At 35.4% G+C, this 18,840-nt stretch overlaps 1 protein-coding gene across 1 annotated transcript in view; it reads left to right on the top strand.

Moving 5' to 3' along the window:
- Positions 1-18,840, top strand: part of PREX2 (phosphatidylinositol-3,4,5-trisphosphate dependent Rac exchange factor 2) — a 304,551-nt gene that overhangs the window by 108,315 nt on the left and 177,396 nt on the right. The window contains exons 7-8 of the mRNA XM_049781797.1: positions 7,515-7,648; positions 10,700-10,803. Of these exons, the coding sequence (XP_049637754.1) occupies positions 7,515-7,648; positions 10,700-10,803 (238 nt within the window). The remainder of the gene's footprint in view (positions 1-7,514; positions 7,649-10,699; positions 10,804-18,840) is intronic.

Genomic DNA, 18,840 nt, shown 5'->3' with positions numbered 1-18,840 from the left:
TAGCCTAGATTCTCACCTTTAATTTAGGGATAATACATTTAACTTGTCCTATATGCAATGTGGATCTTTACCGAGACCAAATGGAATAAATAAAAGTGGTTTGAGTAGTGTAACTTATTATGAAATGAGAAGAAATATTTTAAGTCTTTGATACACAGTTGGAAGTGCTCTTTGATATGTTCCTTTTATTTTATTTATCTTTATTCGCTGAAGACATTCCAATCTGTAAGCTTATATAATTCCAAAGCATGAGGCTGAAAAAAGACATTAATTTTAAAGATACTGGGTATTCCAAAGAATAAGTTGAGAAACGATAGAGCTAAACTTTAAAAGGGTGTCAGGCAGCTAAGCCTGGTTGGCAATCTCCTGAGTGCCAATGGTATAGGTACAATGGATAGGCATCACTAATTTTTTTTTTTATCTTTATATTACTCCACTAAAGATTCAGGATCAAACTCCCAGATTCCAGTAATCTTCCTTGGCTAAATTTGCTTAAGGGAGGGCAGAGGTTCTTGAGTGCTAATTATTTGGTTTGCTTTTGGGAAATGGTGACTTACATTGTACCTAAAGGAATCTCAAAACTGTTTGCTGAGCTATTCCCATTGCTCAGATAACAGGTGACAAAATGTAGATTTTGAACAGATAGTAAATTCTAAAGCTTTTGTTCATGTGATGTTCTATACACTCAGCAGGATTGAGTGGTTTCTTTAAGTTTTTTTTTTCCTGTCCTTTAAAAGTAAGTTAATTATAGAAATTTGGTTTCTTTGAGCATTAGTGACTACCATAACAGAAAGTACCTTATATAGTTTAGTTGTTCTTTTTACACCTACTTTTTGTCAGCATAACTTATTGCATCTCAGTCATATATTTTACTCAGCATTCAAATACTTTATAAGATCTTCTGCTACAGGTAATTGTAAGGCAGTGATCAATGAGCCTTGGAAAGTAAGTTTATTAAGTGTTTAATCAGTGCCTAACTCTCAATTCATAGAACAATTACTGCTTTCAGTTTGAGTCTACCTTTGGTTGATTGATTGTATTGTACTAATAATTGTAATCTTTGGAGTCATATGAAATATACTGATTAGAAATTATCAATAAATATGTCTTAATAATTCACCTTATGTTCTTGTTAGGCATGCTTAGAATTCATTCTTCAAATTTGAAAAAAAATCACAATATGTCTAATCCGGCACTCCCTGATGTGGAGTGAATTAATTCCCTTATCGTGATGAATTTTCTTAGGCTGGGCTTGGAAAGATTATTGTCTGTGAACTTTGCCCCTGATTTGGAAGGCCTGGGGGGAGGCCCTGTGGGCATTTCCCAGCATCTTGTATGTGTGTCCTTGAGGAGCTGAATTTATAAGGAAACGGCAGTTTCTTTTGATATGCCCCTGTTTTCCACAATGGTAGCAGATGATTTGCCTCCTGGGGATTGTGTTGAAACCTCTACTTAGGTTATTGTCAATGAGCTTTCTGGATCTGCAATCTTTTGCCCAGTGGCGACCCCTTTTTCATTTTGGACAAAGACCTGGTTTACTGAAAGTGTTCTGTCCCAGAGGGGAGTAAGACATCATTCCCTTGGTAACTGGGAAGGTTTGTACTGAGTCTAAGTAGGGTGGGGGTTGGGGTTCCCCATAGACATTTTGACAGGCATAAAGAAAATCATTCACATCTGCCTTTTCATTTAGTGTATTCAATACTAATCCACAGGCCAAATTTGCATTATGATAAGCCAAAGATTTTACTAGGAAGTTTCTCATCTCAACTTCGACTTGTAACTTCAGAGCATCATTAATTTTACGTACAAACTCTGCATATGACTCATAAGGGCCTTGGGTAATTTTTGAAAATTTTCCTCTACCAATGCTGTTAGAATCAATTTTTTCCCATGATGATAATGCAATATCCCTAATTAAATTTAAGATTTCTTTAGGTAAAGCTGCTTGTGTCTGAATATTTGCAAATTGATTTTCTGCCATCAATAATTCATACAATAGAGTAACACCTGCCACTTGCTTTTTCGTACCATCCGGGCTATATAATTTGGCTTTTACGCCTTCTGAATAGTACATTTCCCATTCATTTCGCTTTTTAGACGAAGGCATATTTCAGCAATTCTTTTAAAATCATACAAAATCCAAGATGAGTTATGACTCCAAAGTCTTAGTAACTCCACACTGTATGATGATTTTGGGTCATACTCTTTACATGCTTTTTTAAACCGATCTAATTCTTCCATCTGATAGGGTACATAGTTCGAAATATTTACCCTGTGTAAAGGGGATAAGGCTGGATTAGCAAAATTTCTCTGAAAAGAGCTCTGATGCCATGAGTGTGGTTCATTATCTGAATCTGCACTGTTGTGTGATTCAATTTTGTGAATAGAATCAGGCCTCACTTCTGGAGTTAGCACCGGAGGTTGTTCATTGTCTGAGTCACTACTGTTATGCAATTCGCTAGAATCAGGCTTTACTTTCTGAGTTGTTTTTCTTCCAGCAAAAATTCCTATATTGTTGATAGTGGGGCTGGATATGTCAGCCCGCATCTTGGACTGAATTTTTGTCGGAAAGATTTCCTTATTATCCATACTGGTTTTAGCCTCTCCATTTCTACACTTTCTATTTCCTAAATACCAGCCAATACCTATGCTCACAGTAACAACGTGAGCCAACACAGAAATTCCACAAACTATGACGGCTGGAGACAATGCAATTTTAATTTGAAATATAGACCACAACCATCCAACTGCAGTGATTGTCCTTAGATCAAAACCAATTAGTTTTAAACAAAATGGAATAATCCACTTGTATACTAGAGAACCAACGTGTAAGCAAAAAGGTGGCAAAATCCACATGACTAACCACAGAAACCATTTAATGGTCAGCAGAGGAAATTTCCAATGAAGTATTTCACTTACAGTTATTGAGGGTCCAGGTTCAGCCTGTCTGGGCGCCATTATCTTGCAAGTCAGCCCCTGAAGAGGTTGACTGATGGAGGGATGGAGGATGAGGTCTTTCCCCTCCAGCTCGGAGCACATGTCTGCCACCCTGTCCAGCCAACGGTTCTGAGGTGAAACTACAGGTAAACAGCTCACAGACAGTCTGGCTTCCGGAAATATTAGCTTTATTCGGTGGACAAGACTGAAGTCCAAAGTCTCAGCCTCAGTTCCAGCCACACGGGATAACTATTTACATATTAAGGAAAAATAAGGCTCAAGGGAATTATCATGGAAGTACCATATTTGCTGGCGTATAAGACTACCAGGCATATAAGACGACCCCCTAACATAGGGTTAGGCCTATATTCGCTGTATCAGACAGAATGTTCCTGTGCTGCAACTGTATGTACCACAGTGAGCCAATCACAACAAGCAAAGTTTCAAAGGTTCTACTGTCATAGACTTCCTCTCTGACTGGCCAATCTGAGCAGGTTTTTGACAGTGTAGATTCGGATCCAGAACATTGTCTAATTTGCATGCATCAAAAGCCTGCTTGGATTGGCTGAGTTAGAGAGGCTGTCCGAGCAGCCTTGCAGTGATTAGTGCAGAATTGAGTGGGAAAATTCGTTTTGTGGCAATATTCACACAATTTTCATTTAGCGGCATATTGAAACATTTTTCGGGATATACTCGGCGTATAAGATGACTCCCGATTTTCAGTTGACTTTTTTTGTTTCAAAAGTCGTCTTATATGCCGGAAAATACGGTAAAAATAAAACAGTAGAAATGTGAGTGTCTTAGATTCTTTTTATATGGAGAAATACGATGCTACCAAACCATTTTATAATTGACTTTGCAATCTTTTTTTGCTGCTTCCATTTAATAGCATTATGCTTGGTAATGTATTGACTTTATATTTTCATGTTATTTCAAGATTGTGAGATCTCTCCAAATACAGATAAAAACTGTATATTATCTCTACTACTGATTTGGTAGGTAAAAATTTGCCTACTTTGTGACCTGTATTGCAGGATGATTTTTTTTTCATTGTTTATTTGTTGTTTTGGTTTTATACCTGGTAGCACTCAGGGAATACTCCTGGAAGTCTCAGAAGAACCATATGGGATACCAGGGATTGAACTTTTGCAAGGCAAATGCCCTACTAGGTCCTATCTCTTGGGCCCACAATCGGTTGTTTTTGTTTGTTTGTTTGTTTGTTTTTAAAATTATTGTGGTCAAAATGAATTACAAACCTTTCACAGTAATATTTAAGGCACATAGTGACAATGATTGAGGGGCATTCCCACCATCAGTGTTGTTCTCCCTCCACCTCTGTTCCCTGCATGCATCCCACATTTTCCTCCTTTAATCCCACATTTCCCTCCTTTACATCCATAATTCTAGTGCATCTCAATCAGTTGTGTTTGAACAAAGTTCATTGAAAAAGATTGCATTATAAACGGGGTCAGAAATTTTATAAATGGGTGAGAGGAAATGTTTTCTTGGGACTTGATCTTTTAAAATGGGTCTTTATGTTGCTAGTTGAACACTTAATAGCATTTATCTTATAGTTTTCGTAAATTTGAACTAGAAATAAGTAAAAACAGAGGTATTTCTCAGTTGTAAAGTAACCCCTGGGTTTGATTCCCAGTTCAGAAGGGTGGAAAGTGAGAAATTGAATCAAGTACTAAATTGTTTGTGGGGTCGTGGTGGTGGTGGTGGTGGTGGTAAGCATACATTTATGACAGGCCATATAATGAAACATGGTAATAGTATTTATTTTTGTGTATGTGATGAATCATTAAAATAGATTTAAAAGATGTTTTGAAAAATATTCAAGTGTATCTTTTTTTTTTTTTTTACAAAAGATTCCTTTGACATTGAGAGCAGTCTTTTATGAAACACCTATCTGCTTGTCAGTTTTTTTTTTTTTTTAAAGTTCTTTTTTCCTCTGTGAATGGGAGAGTACTGTTAGATCTTCTTTTATCAAGGCACTAGCTGTCCATGTATGAGGAGGGAAATTTCAAGTCCTCCTATTGTTGTTTTTTTTATATCTTTTCAAAGATTGTGATTTCTCTCTGGACTTATTTTGTGTTTTTCTGATATTAAAATTTAACATTTAGTTGACAAGATGAATGAGACAGACAGACTCCAGGGTTATACAGGGAGAACTGATAATGAGGCCAGGAAATTAGTGAAGTTTCATATTAAAATGATTCTGTTTTCTCAGAGCAGGAAAGAAGTAAAATGAATAGCTTTGTGACTTACATAACCAGAAGAGAACTTGTTAACATAAAAAAGATGGAATCTTTCACATAGACTTGATATTTATATGGCTAGAAAAATTATTTTTATAGAGGGCATATTTATTTTATTGCAGTAGCTATCAACCACAGATTAATATTTGATGAAATCATATTAAGAAATGGAAATATAAAATAAGCATATACCTTCTGATGATTTTTATGGCATTATTAACATTTAGAAAGCATACATTTTGGTACATAAGTGTCCACTTAAGAAAGTCATCATGCTTCCATATTAATTAAATTATGTAACAGTGCTTCAAAACTTAATAAGTCTCATGCATAGTGACACATAATTGACTATATTCCTCAAATTATATATTCAAAAATCATATACCTCAAAGATTAGATTATGAATCTTTTTTTGTTTTTGGGCCTTACCCAGTGAGCTCAGGGGTTTCTCCTGGTTATGTGCTCAGAAATCTATCCTGGCTCGGGGGACCTTATGAGATGCTGGGGATCGAACCAAGGTCTGTCCTGGGTCAGCCAAGTGTAAAGCAAATGCCCTACCTCTGTGCTATCCCTTTGGCCCCTAAATTGTTATTTTTGTACTCAACTTGTAACATGAAACACGTTAAGATGACATTGTAAGGAGAGCTGTGTGCACTTGAAGGCAAATTGGCTTCACCTTTGTACTCTGATCATTGTTTTGACTTTTCTTTTGGAGGGTGCATTTTGTCTCACTAGCAGTGCTCAGAAAGTGTTCCAGACTTTATGTTCTTAGTTACTCCACCCCATATGTGGGTCATATGATCTCAGGGATTTGGAAGCTGGATCCAAATTTCAAACACTGGAATGCAAAACAAATACCTTAACCTCAGAATTATCTGTCTGGTTACCAGATTGATATTGTAGTTTTATTAAAAACTTATATAAGTTTATTGAATATATTTGATTTAAAAATTACTAGAGAATGATTCAAATCTGAAATCACAGAATGGAATGAACCATAAAATTAATTATAACCATATAATAAGTACATATTCTATGTATTATATGGCTGATATGCATTATTGTTAATTCATGGCATGTTAATTCATGTTAATTTAGTCATGTCCTATAATTGCAGTGATCACACTGTATTTAAACTATACTTACATATCTTGTTTTCTACTACTCTATATATTTTTGGGGCCAGGATCAGGGCTCAATCTCTAGGCTCTCTGCCTTCATCAAGAACATGGTGTTGGGCTGGAGAGATAGCAGAGCAGTAGGGAGTTTGCCTTGCACACAACCAATCTAGGAAGGATGGGGTTTGAATCCCAGCATCCCATATGGTCCCCTGTGCCTGCCAGGAGCAATTTCTGAGCAAGAGCCAGGAGTAACCCCTGAGCACCACTAGGGGAAGAATATAGGGAGGTTCTAGTTTTTTTTGATGATCTTTAAAATGATTGGCTGTTGATTAGGGATACCTTCCTACTGCTCCCTTATGTCCCTTCCAGATAGGCTACCTGGTATGGCCAGGTAGTTTGGGTGGTGCTAATGGAAATAGGCTTGAAGAAATTAGCATGTGGCTTACACCATGTGGTCCTTATAAAATGGCATCTCTCTTTGTTAAGAAACTTAAAAGAGCCCTGTCATGTGACCTTTACAAAATGGCCCCTTCTTTGTTCAGAACCCAGATCCCAACACTGTCTTTCTAGCCTTTAATGCAGTGATTTTGATATGGTTTTGCTTACCTGCAAAGATTATTCTACTTCCTTATATTAGAGTTAACATCCGGCAATTGTCTTAGTTTTTATAAAGGTGTGTCTGTATTCCAAGTTCTGTGTCTGTTATCTAATATGCTTTCCTAGACATATTTTTCTTTTGCTATACTGGGATGGTGGTGAACTCAGGTGTTTACTCCTGGCTCTGTGTTCAGAAATCACTCCTGGCAGGCTTGGGGGACCATGTGGAATGCTGAATCGACCTACCACAAGGCAAATGCCCTACTGCTGTGCTATCGCTCAATTCTCTACTGCTGTGCTATCGCTCGAGCCCCAAACACTTTTATATATATATATTTTTTGTTTTTCGGGCCACACCCGTTTGATGCTCAGGGGTTACTCCTGGCTAAGCACTCAGAAATTGCCCCTGGCTTGGGGGACCATAAGGGATGCCAGGGGATCGAACCGCTGTCACGATCTTTTCTTGGCTAGCGCTTGCAAGGCAGACACCTTACCTCTAGTGCCACCTCGCCGGCCCCGCAGCCCCAAACACTTTTAAGGAGAAAAATTGGACACTTCTATTCAGTAATCTGGTATATGTCCATTTTATTTTCCTTAGGGGTCCAATATTACTGATACGTGCACTGAAATGCTGATGTGTGGTGTCTTGTTAAAAATTTCGTCTGGGAACATTCAAGAACGGGTGTTTTTTCTTTTTGATAATCTTTTGGTGTATTGCAAAAGAAAACACAGGTAAGAATGTAAACAGGTAAGACTTCAGAATTGTTTATCTTTCTCATAGGTTCAACTTTCCCTTTGTGCTCATTCTCCTCAGGAACTCATGAATTTATGAAATTTCCCCATTTCTCATTTTGTTTTCTCTTGTACATTTATAAATGGGATACAGATTAGGACAACACCAGAAAAGTATGAAATTATCATCTTTTCCTAGTGAGCTTGAAAGAAACCTCTACCATATGTGGAAGTGAATTTATTTACTTCATTTAACTCTAAATTCTTTTTTAAATATCTAATTGGTGTTTGAAAGCAAGATTAGGATTAACAGAGTGGCGATAGGAAGATGTGAAAGAAAGTTAAATTTATTTTTATTTAACTTCTAAGAAATATAAAAATTCAAATTATTTGGGCCCATTTTTTCTAGCTTTATTGGGGTACAATTTTTGAGGTACTTTAAGTATACAGTTTGATGAGTTGATAAAATAAAATTGGAGTGGATTTCCATCTCAATCAGCATACCCATTAAAAGGCATTTAGTTGAAATAGGAAAATATTATTACAATTATATACATTTAGTCATATTGTAAGCTTGTGAAATTAATAACTTAGAACTTATGTAATTATAATATAATAGCTGTACTTATTACATAAGTTAAACACAGATGTTTTACAAAATTAAAATTGTGCTGTTTTTCAATTATCTTTGATATACTTATAAAAAGGGCTAAATGCAAAATAACAGCCAGTAGAAGTCACTAACGTCACTTTGAATATCCATTTCCTTTCTGAATTAAAGTCATATAAATACACCATCAATTCTTTTAAATTTAGAATGTGCCAAGTTGTTTGATATCTCAGAAAGAAGACTAAACAGCCTGCCCCAAACTTTTATGATGCTGTAATGATAAGATGCAGGAACATGATGAACTTATTTAAGTTTAAGATGTACATTTTCTGATGCAGCATTTCCTAATGGTGTCATATGACAGTGTATAGCACTCAGGATGTTCTAAAGGACTAGTGAAATCTACATAATGGGAAGGGTACCTGGTAGGAAGGAGGGTCCTAGGAAGGACATGAGATTTATTCCCAAGATACTGCTGTATTATAAGGAAGCTCAATTTTCATTATTTTGAGGAATATTCATATTGTTTTCCAGAAAGGCTGAACTAGATGAGAAGTGAATGGAGTCCCTTTTCCCCTTACATCAACCCCAGTACTAGTTGTTTGTGATGTGTGCCATTCCCTGTGGTGTGAGATGATTTCTTATTGCTGTTTTGATTTGCATCTCCCTGATGATTAGTGATATGGATCATTTTTCATGTGCTTTTTGACCATCTGTCTTTATTCTTTGTGGAAATGTCCACTTTCCTTATTTTTGGATGGGGTTATATATTTTTTCTTGTTAAGTTCTGCCAGTATTATATATATATATATATATATATATATATATATATATCTTAGATATTAACCCTCTATTAGATGGTTATTAGGTAAATAGTTTCTCCCATTTTGTGGGTAACCTTTGTTGCCTAGTCACTGTTTCCTTTGATGTGTAAAAGCTTCTCAATTTAATGTAATCCCATTAGTTTATCTTTGCTTCCACTTGCATGGACATTGGTGTTTCCTCTTTAAAGATGCGGTTAGTCTCAATGTTATGGATTGTTTTGCTTATGTATTTTCTTCCATGTACTGGCTCTCAATATTTCTAATGCCAAGAATGTTTGTAAAATAATATATTTTACTGTTTTCTATACATATAACATGATATTTCTTATTTGGCTTGATAATGGACTTTATACAATTATAGATGTATTCAATCTTCTACATATATTTTGCACATGAACATACGGTATGGTTCTAAACTAATATCCGTATATGTAGAATAATATACCCAATTTTATTGCTCATACTATTGCATTGATTCAGTATATAACCAGCTATTTAGTGACTATTTAGGTATCATTTTTATCACTATACTTTTATGTTTTTTTAAGTTTATTTTTTGTTGTGAACATTTTTGTACATGTATCCGGGTGACATTTCTGATGCTTAAGAATCTCTAACACAATTTCATCACAGAATAAGTACTAGTTGAATTTTGCCAGAGCTTGAGGAAAAAGGAAATTTCTAGTTACTGAACAGTGAGAAATGATCAAATAAATTAAATGAAATTAAATGATAACCAACTTATAGTGATTGACTAGGTGTCATAATTACTCTCCCACCTATATACTTTCCATAGTCATTTTATTTTATTTTTCATTTAATTTAATTTTTAATTTATTTTTGCTTGGGAGGGGACTGATCTCAGGTCTCCTATAGGCAATTTGCTACTGAGCTACATCCCGCGGCTCTCTGTTCTACTTAAAAGCTAGATATAAGTTACCTCTTATAAAACAATCAATCGCTGTTGTTTTGTTTCTCTGATTTTTTCAACAAACCTAGTGTTGCTAGGGGTTTACTCCTCGTTCGGATCTCAGGGATCACTTTGGGAGCGGGTTAGAACACCATATGTGACACTTGGGAGTTAGTCCATGTCAGGTGTATGTATATAAGACAAGTACCCTACTCTCAATACTGTCTCTCCGGCAACACAATCAGTTGCTCTTTTTTGGGGGTGGTGGTGGTTGGTTACTTATTTATTTATTTTTGGCCACACCTGGCAGCACTCAGTGGTTAATCCTGGCTTTGTGCTCAGAAATTGTTCCTAGTAGGCTCGGGGGACCATATGGGATGCTGGGAACTGAACTCTGGTCTGTCCCAGGTCAGCTGCTTGCAAGGCAAATGCCCTGCCACCGTGCTATCACTCCAGCCCCTCAGTTGCTCTTTTAAATGGCAAGACACAAGTGATAAAATACTGAGTCTTACATTTGTTGTTGCTAATTGAATCAGTGTTCTTTCAAAGAAAGAAGTCATTCATGGTTTATTTATTACTAAATAAGACTACATATACAGTTTTATTGCTTCAACACTGCTTTGTGTTTTAGGCTTAGTAAGTCTGTTTTAAAAGTTAAGTCAGTTTTTAAACTTTGTAAATGTTTTTTGCTTTCATTCCTTTGTAAGACGGTTGAAGAATAGCAAAGCATCTACAGATGGACATCGGTACCTTTTTCGTGGTCGAATCAATACAGAAGTGATGGAAGTAGAGAATGTGGATGATGGAACAGGTAAGTGATTTATAGTAAACTCTTTCAAGGGTAGGTTTCTCACTTTAATAATTAAATCATCTGCATTGCATTAAATTTTAGTATTAATTTTTTGGGTACAATAGTAAAAGGCCACAGGTGATATAAGGTGATATAAGGCCAAAGGTGATATAAGAAAGAGGAGGAATATTTTTCAAGTCACTTGAAACACAGATATAAGGAAATAGCTAGTAGAAATTTTAAAGAATACTCACTATTCCCTATAGAGAGTATCTGTACAAAAAATATTTTTTAGGTGGCCACACCTAGCTGTGCGCACAGATTACTCCTGTTTATTTGCTCAGGCATGACCATGATGGGCTTGCAGAGCCATATAAGGGTCCAGGATTGAATTGCATTCAGATGCATGCAATCGAGAATTTTACCCACCGTATTAACTCAATAGCACCATATGCAGAAAGTATCTAATAAGTGGATTAATTTCCTTCAAGTTATACTGTAAATCCGCAGTTAACATCTTGATAGGCTCTCAAAAACTGAAATTTCAAGTAAAATAATATAGGTCAGTTGATGAAAATAAAGTTAAATTCATACTGCTTACTTCTGATCATAGAACTTCAAACTTCTAAGTAAATGGGGCTGGCAGATAGTATTGCAGGTCAGATGCTTCATTGTAGATGACTGACCTTGGTTTGTTCTCATATTTGCCCATGCCTCTGCCTGGAGTGATCCCTGAGTTTAGGGCCTTGAGCACCCCAAACAAAACCAAACAAAATCAATATTTAACAAAATAAGCAAACAGACCTCTAAGTAAAGAAGCAGAGTACTTCTAATAGATGCTTTTTGTTCATTAATTTTTTTTAACCTGCTAATTTTAGTTTAAGATAGTAAGTAGCTGGATCACATTCTAGTAGATAATGCTGCCAGGTTTAAACCATGGAATAGATTCGAAAGTGCTTACACATGTATGTATACACATACTCTACATGCACATACTTGCTCCAGTAGGAACACCAGCTACAAAGTGTACAATTTTGGAGATGTGAGAGGAAGTATAAAATCCACACAAACATGGGTAGATGTGAAAACTCCAGACTGAGGTCCTAGTCAGGAACCAATTTTATTCTTATAAATATTATTAGGAAATAGTAGTGACTAGCATGCTATTACAAGACCTGATTTGTTATATTTTATAAGTACATATGGGCAATTTTTTTATAATCATTCTGGTAGATAGCAAGCTCTCAATTTATTTTGGTCATACACCTATTATTAATATAAATGTTATTTGTTTGTAGGAAGGAAATTGTGAATAGAGAGCTGGCATGAGTAATTGAAAAGTGCCAGAATTAAGAAATTTTCTATTTAAAGATAGTGCTTTTTTATTCTGTATATTTGAAGGTACACTCTTTATAGTAAGTTTATGAAATGGGCAATAGATACAAACAGAAAAGTGAAGGCAAAATAAATGTACCTATTTTAAAAAGAGAAGATCTTCTCATTCTGTTAGCAGCCTTAAGTAATTTCAAAATGGCGCACTATTCAATTGATCCAGAAAACATTATGAATTCATGCAAAAGAAAGTTGAAATATTTAGTGTTCAATTAAAGAGCATTCATGCCATCATGGCCACCATAGACATTTGGAGGATATCACTCTATCAGCCATCTCTGTTGTTACGGTAGTATTGGAAGGTGTTCCTGGGCCACACAGTTGGGCTAGACACTGGGATGGTGATTCAAAACGACACTGAATTTTTATTGGACATGATTACAAATGTAATGTTGAGCTAAAGGGTTAGATGTAGATAAACAAAGACCCCCATAACTGTGTTCATGGTCCATTAACCGTAGCTAAATTCTTCCTGCCACATTGATGATCCTTACTGTAAAAGTAAGGATTGCTTCTAAACCTGAAGAGGAGGGTGCACAGGAGAAAAAGAAGTCACAGAAGAATCAAAAGTTAGTGGCCAGGGGACAGAGAGATAGCATAGCGGCGTTTGCCTTGCAAGCGGACGATTCAGGACCTAAGGTGATTGGTTCGAATCCCGGTGTTCCACGTGGTCCCCTGTGCCTGCCAGGAGCTATTTCTGAGCAGATAGCTAGGAGTAAGCCCTGAGCACCACCGGGTGTGGCCCAAAAACCAAACCCCCCCCCCCAAAAAAAGTTAGTGGGTTGAGTAATAGGACAGTGGAGAGGGTGCTTACCTAGCACACAGCCAAAATAGGTTCAATCTCCAGCACCCTTTCAAGGTCTCATGAGTTCAAAGTCTGCCAGAAGTGATTTCTGAGCACAGAGCTCAGAGTAAGTTTTGAAGTACTGCCAAGAGTGGCTCAAAAACTGGGGGGAAAAATGGGAAAATAAAACCAACAGAAGTAAACATTTATGGTCAAGGTATTAACTAGGATTAAAGTAAATATACATTTAAAAAGAGATGAATACTTTGCATATCAAGCCTTGTTTTTTAAAATTAGAAATTCAAAAGTATGCTTTGAAAGATATAGACTAGCTAATTGATTTCTCAATTATTTCTATTTGCTGCAAAAGAAGATCTTTATATTAATATTCATGTTAAACACAGGCACTAGTGTGCTCTCCCAAATCCCTAGCTATCTTTGGATTCCAGAGGGAAGAAAGAAGTTTACGTTGCTTCAGAGCATATATTTTCAGATACAGAACTTTGTGCCTTTTCTCTATTCTTAGAGCTAATTTTGCAACAAGTTTCTCGTATTTAAGTAGTGGACTACCTTCATCACCCCCAACACCAGCATAAGGAAAAAGCTGAAGAGAAAAAACTAACACTCAGTGTGAGACAAGGTCATTGGATAATGGGCTGGAAAAAATATAATACTAGGGCATTAGGTATTTGGTATATATAGAACTTCCCACATCTCCAATCTCTTTTTATATTTCAGACTATAATGGTAAGTTATCTTTCCTTGGCAGAGACATGCACATTCTTTTTCATAAGGAGCAATAAATAATTTTAATTTGTTCTGAGGAGATTGGTGACCATTAAAATGCTCAAATATCAAAAACATAAAAAAAACTATCTTCTTTGGGTAGCCAAATATTCAAAAGCTTTTGCTGTGCTTATGTTGAACGATAGTGAGGTGCACAGAAAAGCATGGATTCCACCCAGCTATTCCTGAGAAAAGCTGCTCCTTTGTGTAGCTTCACCTCTGTTGTTTCAGCACTCCGTTTCATTCCTATTTGTCCTACTTCCTTTTCTTTTCTTCAGATGGTGTGATTGTCAACCATGCATATCATCTGCAATGGTGCTTTAGTGAATTTTGAGCTCGATTACTATGTTTATGACAACTGGGACACTAGGCTAAGACAACTGGAAGAACCCAAAGCCTTTTGGGGACACTAATAAAATTCTATTTTCTGTGTATACATATAGGATAATAAGATAGTATGAACTTATGAGTATTATGCAGCCTGTTTTTTTTTTTAATAGTCTTTGGATTTAATCACATGAAAAAGTTCTGTTAATGCTATTACAATTCCAGGCTTTCAGGCTATAGTGATAGTTCAGTGGTTAGGGCATTTGCTGCACACTTGGCCATCAGGCAAACCCAGGTTATCTCACCAGTACCTCACATTTTCCCCATAGTTCTCCTGCTAGTGATCCCTAAGTAAAGATCCCTTAGGAGTAAACCCTGAGTACCACTGGATATGGCTCAAAACTTAAAAAGAAAGATTCTAACCATTAAGTTCTCATTATCTAGCAGGAAGATCATTGAGAAAATAAGGTCTTGATCTTGAATATGAATAGTGGAGGGAATAGGACATTTTAAGATGTTTAGATATTTGGTTGTAATAAATCAATTGTCTAATGGCACTTTTGGCATGAAATTTCAAGGTTCAATAAACTTCTATTGAAATACAGTGAGGAAATTCATTAGGCTTCGATATTCAACTAAGATAATTTCTCCCTTAAATGAATTTCTGAGCTGTACTGGAATTTAACTGCAAATTGTTCATTGGGTACCTTTCTTTATCTTGTGAAGAATATTTAAATTTCTCATTAGTTTATTCCCTAGAGTTTTGGAAGACATGGACATCCTCTGATAGGTTGAAAATTCAAAAATATGTTTTTGAAGATGGGTAGAATCTTTTTTTTTAAATTTTAATATCTTTAAACACCGTGATTACAAATATGATTGTAGCTGGATTTCTATCATGTAAAGAATACCCCCCTTCACTAGTGCAACATTCCCATCACCAATGTCCCGAAACTCCCTCCTTTCCACCCCACCCTTGCCTGTACTCTAGACACGCTTTCTACTTCCTTATGAAAAGAGAGAGCATCATTCTGTGAGAGAGCATCATAACGAAGTGAGAGTGGGGTCTGTAAAGCGAGAGTATCATTAAAATAGACCAAAAAACTGTGTTCGGAGGCAGGGATCTAACTCCCAGGAATAGAGAGCACTTCATAAAATGGAAGGAAAGAGGAGACTTACTAACCAAGACAGTGGTCAATTTTGAGACAGGATAGTGAGCACAGAGAAATACATGGAAGGACTTGCACATCTGGAGTAGAGAATATGGCAACTCTGGAGCAAGGAGTGTGACTCTTCAATTTTAGTATTACAGGGCTTTTTTTTTTTTTTTTTTTTTAAGCCTTACCATTGGGCCCATGGCTAGGGAGGACTTTTGCTTGACTGAATGGCTTCTTGGTGGGTCCATAATGGGCTTGATCTGGTTCTGATATTTTGCTTAGAGGCCCTCTTATAGCTTGCCTGCATCAGTATAAAAAGCAGTGAATATTTCTATAAATTTATGTATTTATTTTATTTAGGATAAATCACATCTTCATAATTGACTTTTTTTTTTTTTTTTTTGGTTTTTGGGCGACACTCGGCGGTGCTCAGGGGTTACTCCTGGCTGTCTGCTCAGAAATAGCTCCTGGCAGGCACAGGGGACCATATGGGACACTGGGATTCAAACCAACCACCTTTGGTCCTGGATTGGCTGCTTGCAAGGCAAACGCCCTGTGCTAGTTCTCCGGACCCTATTTTTAATTCAGTAGACAAATTTTGTCAAATTCAATTGACTAATTTCTTTTAATATTTTCTAGACTCAGATTCAGTTCAGTGAATTTTAGCTTAATTCCTATAATTTGAAAAGTCTATGGAAATTCTTTTGTTCGTAGTTGTCATATTAAGAATTCAGTCTAAGAGAGATAATAAAGTCACTGAATTTTACATAATTGAGTTTTGTGATTGTTAACTTGGAAAATCATTTTACTTTTTTATTTGTTTTGTTTTTGAGCCACACCCAAAGGTGCACAGGGGTTACTTTTGTCTCTATGCTCAGAAATAGCTCCTGACAGGATCAGGGGACCTTATGGGATGTCCAGAATTGAACTTGGGTCAGCTGCATGCAAGGCAAATGTCCTACCCACTGTGCTATAGTTTCTGTCCCAGATACTACTTTAAGAAGTAGTATAGGATTATATGAATTCTTCATGTAATTGAGCTGAGAGAAAGAAAATCGGTCTTTAGAAAATGTGGTTCAATCCAAAAATGGATTTTCATAAAATAGTTAAATTTTAATTTAATAAGAGACATTTAAAATTATAATGGTATTCACTATATGCGAATAAAATTTTTGAAGACACTTCAGCTGTTACTTTCAATAGAATTGAAATCATTTTTATATTGAGCATATTAGAATAGTCAAATTTTGTTTATTAAATAAAAATTAGAAATTGCAGAAAAGCAAAAAAGACGAAAATATTAGATAATCTTGTCAACCCCCCAAAAATAAAATTTTATTCATTGTCTTTTAATGGATAATAGAAACAAATTTTATAATTTTTATTTTTTTTACTTAAATAAATGTATTCATAATAAAAATAAGGTGACATTGCTTTCTCCAAGCCTTATATGTTTTAGGGGTAAACTTTTATACCACTTCAAAAATCCATAACTACCTTATACCCATTATCAAAGCATTAGTAGCCTTATACCACAGTCTGTACCCCTTCATTCTTTCAGCCTTCTTTTCTTCCTCCTTTAGCAACATTAATTTCATGGTTTGACTTCAAGAGTGTGAGTGTTTTCATTTGGTTTTTTTTGCCTTTGCCCTTGTCTTGTTTCTTGATAATCCACATATCAGTGTAATTATCCAATCTTTCTCTTTCTGATTTATTTAACTTGCCATGACCTCTTTCAGTTCTAATTATGTTCTAGCAAAAATCAAAAATTATGTTTTCTCATAGCTGAGAAATATATTTCAATGTGCATTTCACTGTGTACAAACACCGCGTCTTTATCGACTCTTTAGTCTTTGAACACTTGTGTGATTTTCATATATTGGCTATTGTAAATATCACTGCAATGAATGTAGTTATACATATCTTTTCAAAATTGTGTTTTTGTGCTTATTTGAATGAAGCAATAGGGTTGAGATGACTGGATCATAAATCAGGTCTCTTCTTAATAGTTTGAAAAATTGCATTTTGTTTTCTGTAGAGGCTAGGCTACAATACATTTCCACTACCAGTGAAGTCAAGTTTTCTTCATAACAGCACTACTAGAAAAGCTTATCTTTGTGATATTTTTAGCTACAGATCCTGTCACCAAAGAAACACACATTTTTCTTGTTAGTCAATTGAACAGACAATTCAAGATACCTTAACAGCTGTCATATTGTTGCATTAGCTGGATTGAAATCATATTAATTTTAATGTACGTGAACTTTTCAGGGCTGTAAAGAACACTATGAGTATAAGGTCTTTTCTGATACATTAATTTTACTCTGCTTTCTTAGTGTTAGTCTTTTAAGGTAGTATTCTAAACAATTAGAAAGGTTCCTGGTGAAGTTACTTTTAATGTTTTTAAAAAAAGTCCTCACTTAGAGTTTACCGTTCTCCCCATTTCAATAAATAAATAAATAATCTAGCCATCTAGTTTGAATATAAATTATTCTTGTATTTTATAAACCACAAATATATTAAAAATAAAATTCTTTAAACATTGAATTATTGTGATATGACTAAGTTGTATTCCCTTAGTAGTTCATATATGTATTATATTGTTATTTAGCAGATTTAGAATGAAATACATTATATACTCATCAGTTTTTTTAAATTTTGGGTAATATATTTTGCAATATATTATCTGGCTACTGTTCATATTACTAAATTTTGAATTCATAAAGCATGACCATTAATTATTAATAAGTTAATTATAAATCAATAAATTAATTAGCCTGACCATTGAAATTTATTAGATTTTAGGAAACCTCACCTCATAATATAAAATGCAATAAAATATTTGCAAACTACAGCTTCAAAGTAATTTAAGTATTACTCAGAACAGCCCTTGGATATTTTTTCATTCGAGAAAAAATTATCAGTTTGATTGATTACTAAATGCATATGTTATATATTTATTATTACCAATATCAATTCTTTACCAACACTATTTGTAATATTGGTATTTTTTACTGTACTGAATTATGCAAGTTCTTCTCTGCCTCTGATAAATTATATTTCTTTTAAAATATTAAAAAGAATTTCTTTTTAAAAAATATATTTAAGCACCGTGATTACAAACATTTGTAGTTGGGTTTCAGTTATAAAAAGAACACCCATGTTCACCAGTGCAACATTCCTACCACTAATGCCCTTCATCTCTCTCCTTTCTCACCCCCTGCCTATCTTCGAGACAGGCATTCTACTTCTCTCACTCAGTATTGTCAGGATATTTGTTAGTATAGCTATTTCTCTAACTGAACCACTCTATGATCTTTTTTGTTTGTTTATTTGTTAATTTTTGTTTTGGGGTTACACCCTGTGGCGGCACTCAGGGATTACTCCTAGCTCTGCACTCAGAAGTCGCAGGCTTGGGGGACCATATGGGATGCCTGGAATTGAACTGGAGACCATCCAGTATTGGGTGTGAGCAAAGCAAACGCCCTACTACTGTGCTATCGCTCTGGCCCCCTCCACTCTATGATCTTGAAGAGTGTTATTTATAAATAAGTTTGTCATTTTGTGAAACAAAGATGGTGGGAACTATGTTATAGTTAACATTAGAAAGTT

The sequence above is a fragment of the Suncus etruscus genome, chromosome 10 (genome assembly GCF_024139225.1).
Source record: "Suncus etruscus isolate mSunEtr1 chromosome 10, mSunEtr1.pri.cur, whole genome shotgun sequence".
NCBI lineage: Eukaryota > Metazoa > Chordata > Mammalia > Eulipotyphla > Soricidae > Suncus > Suncus etruscus.
Note: the sequence above shows the minus strand (reverse complement) of the source record. Positions and strands in the feature narration are given on the sequence as shown.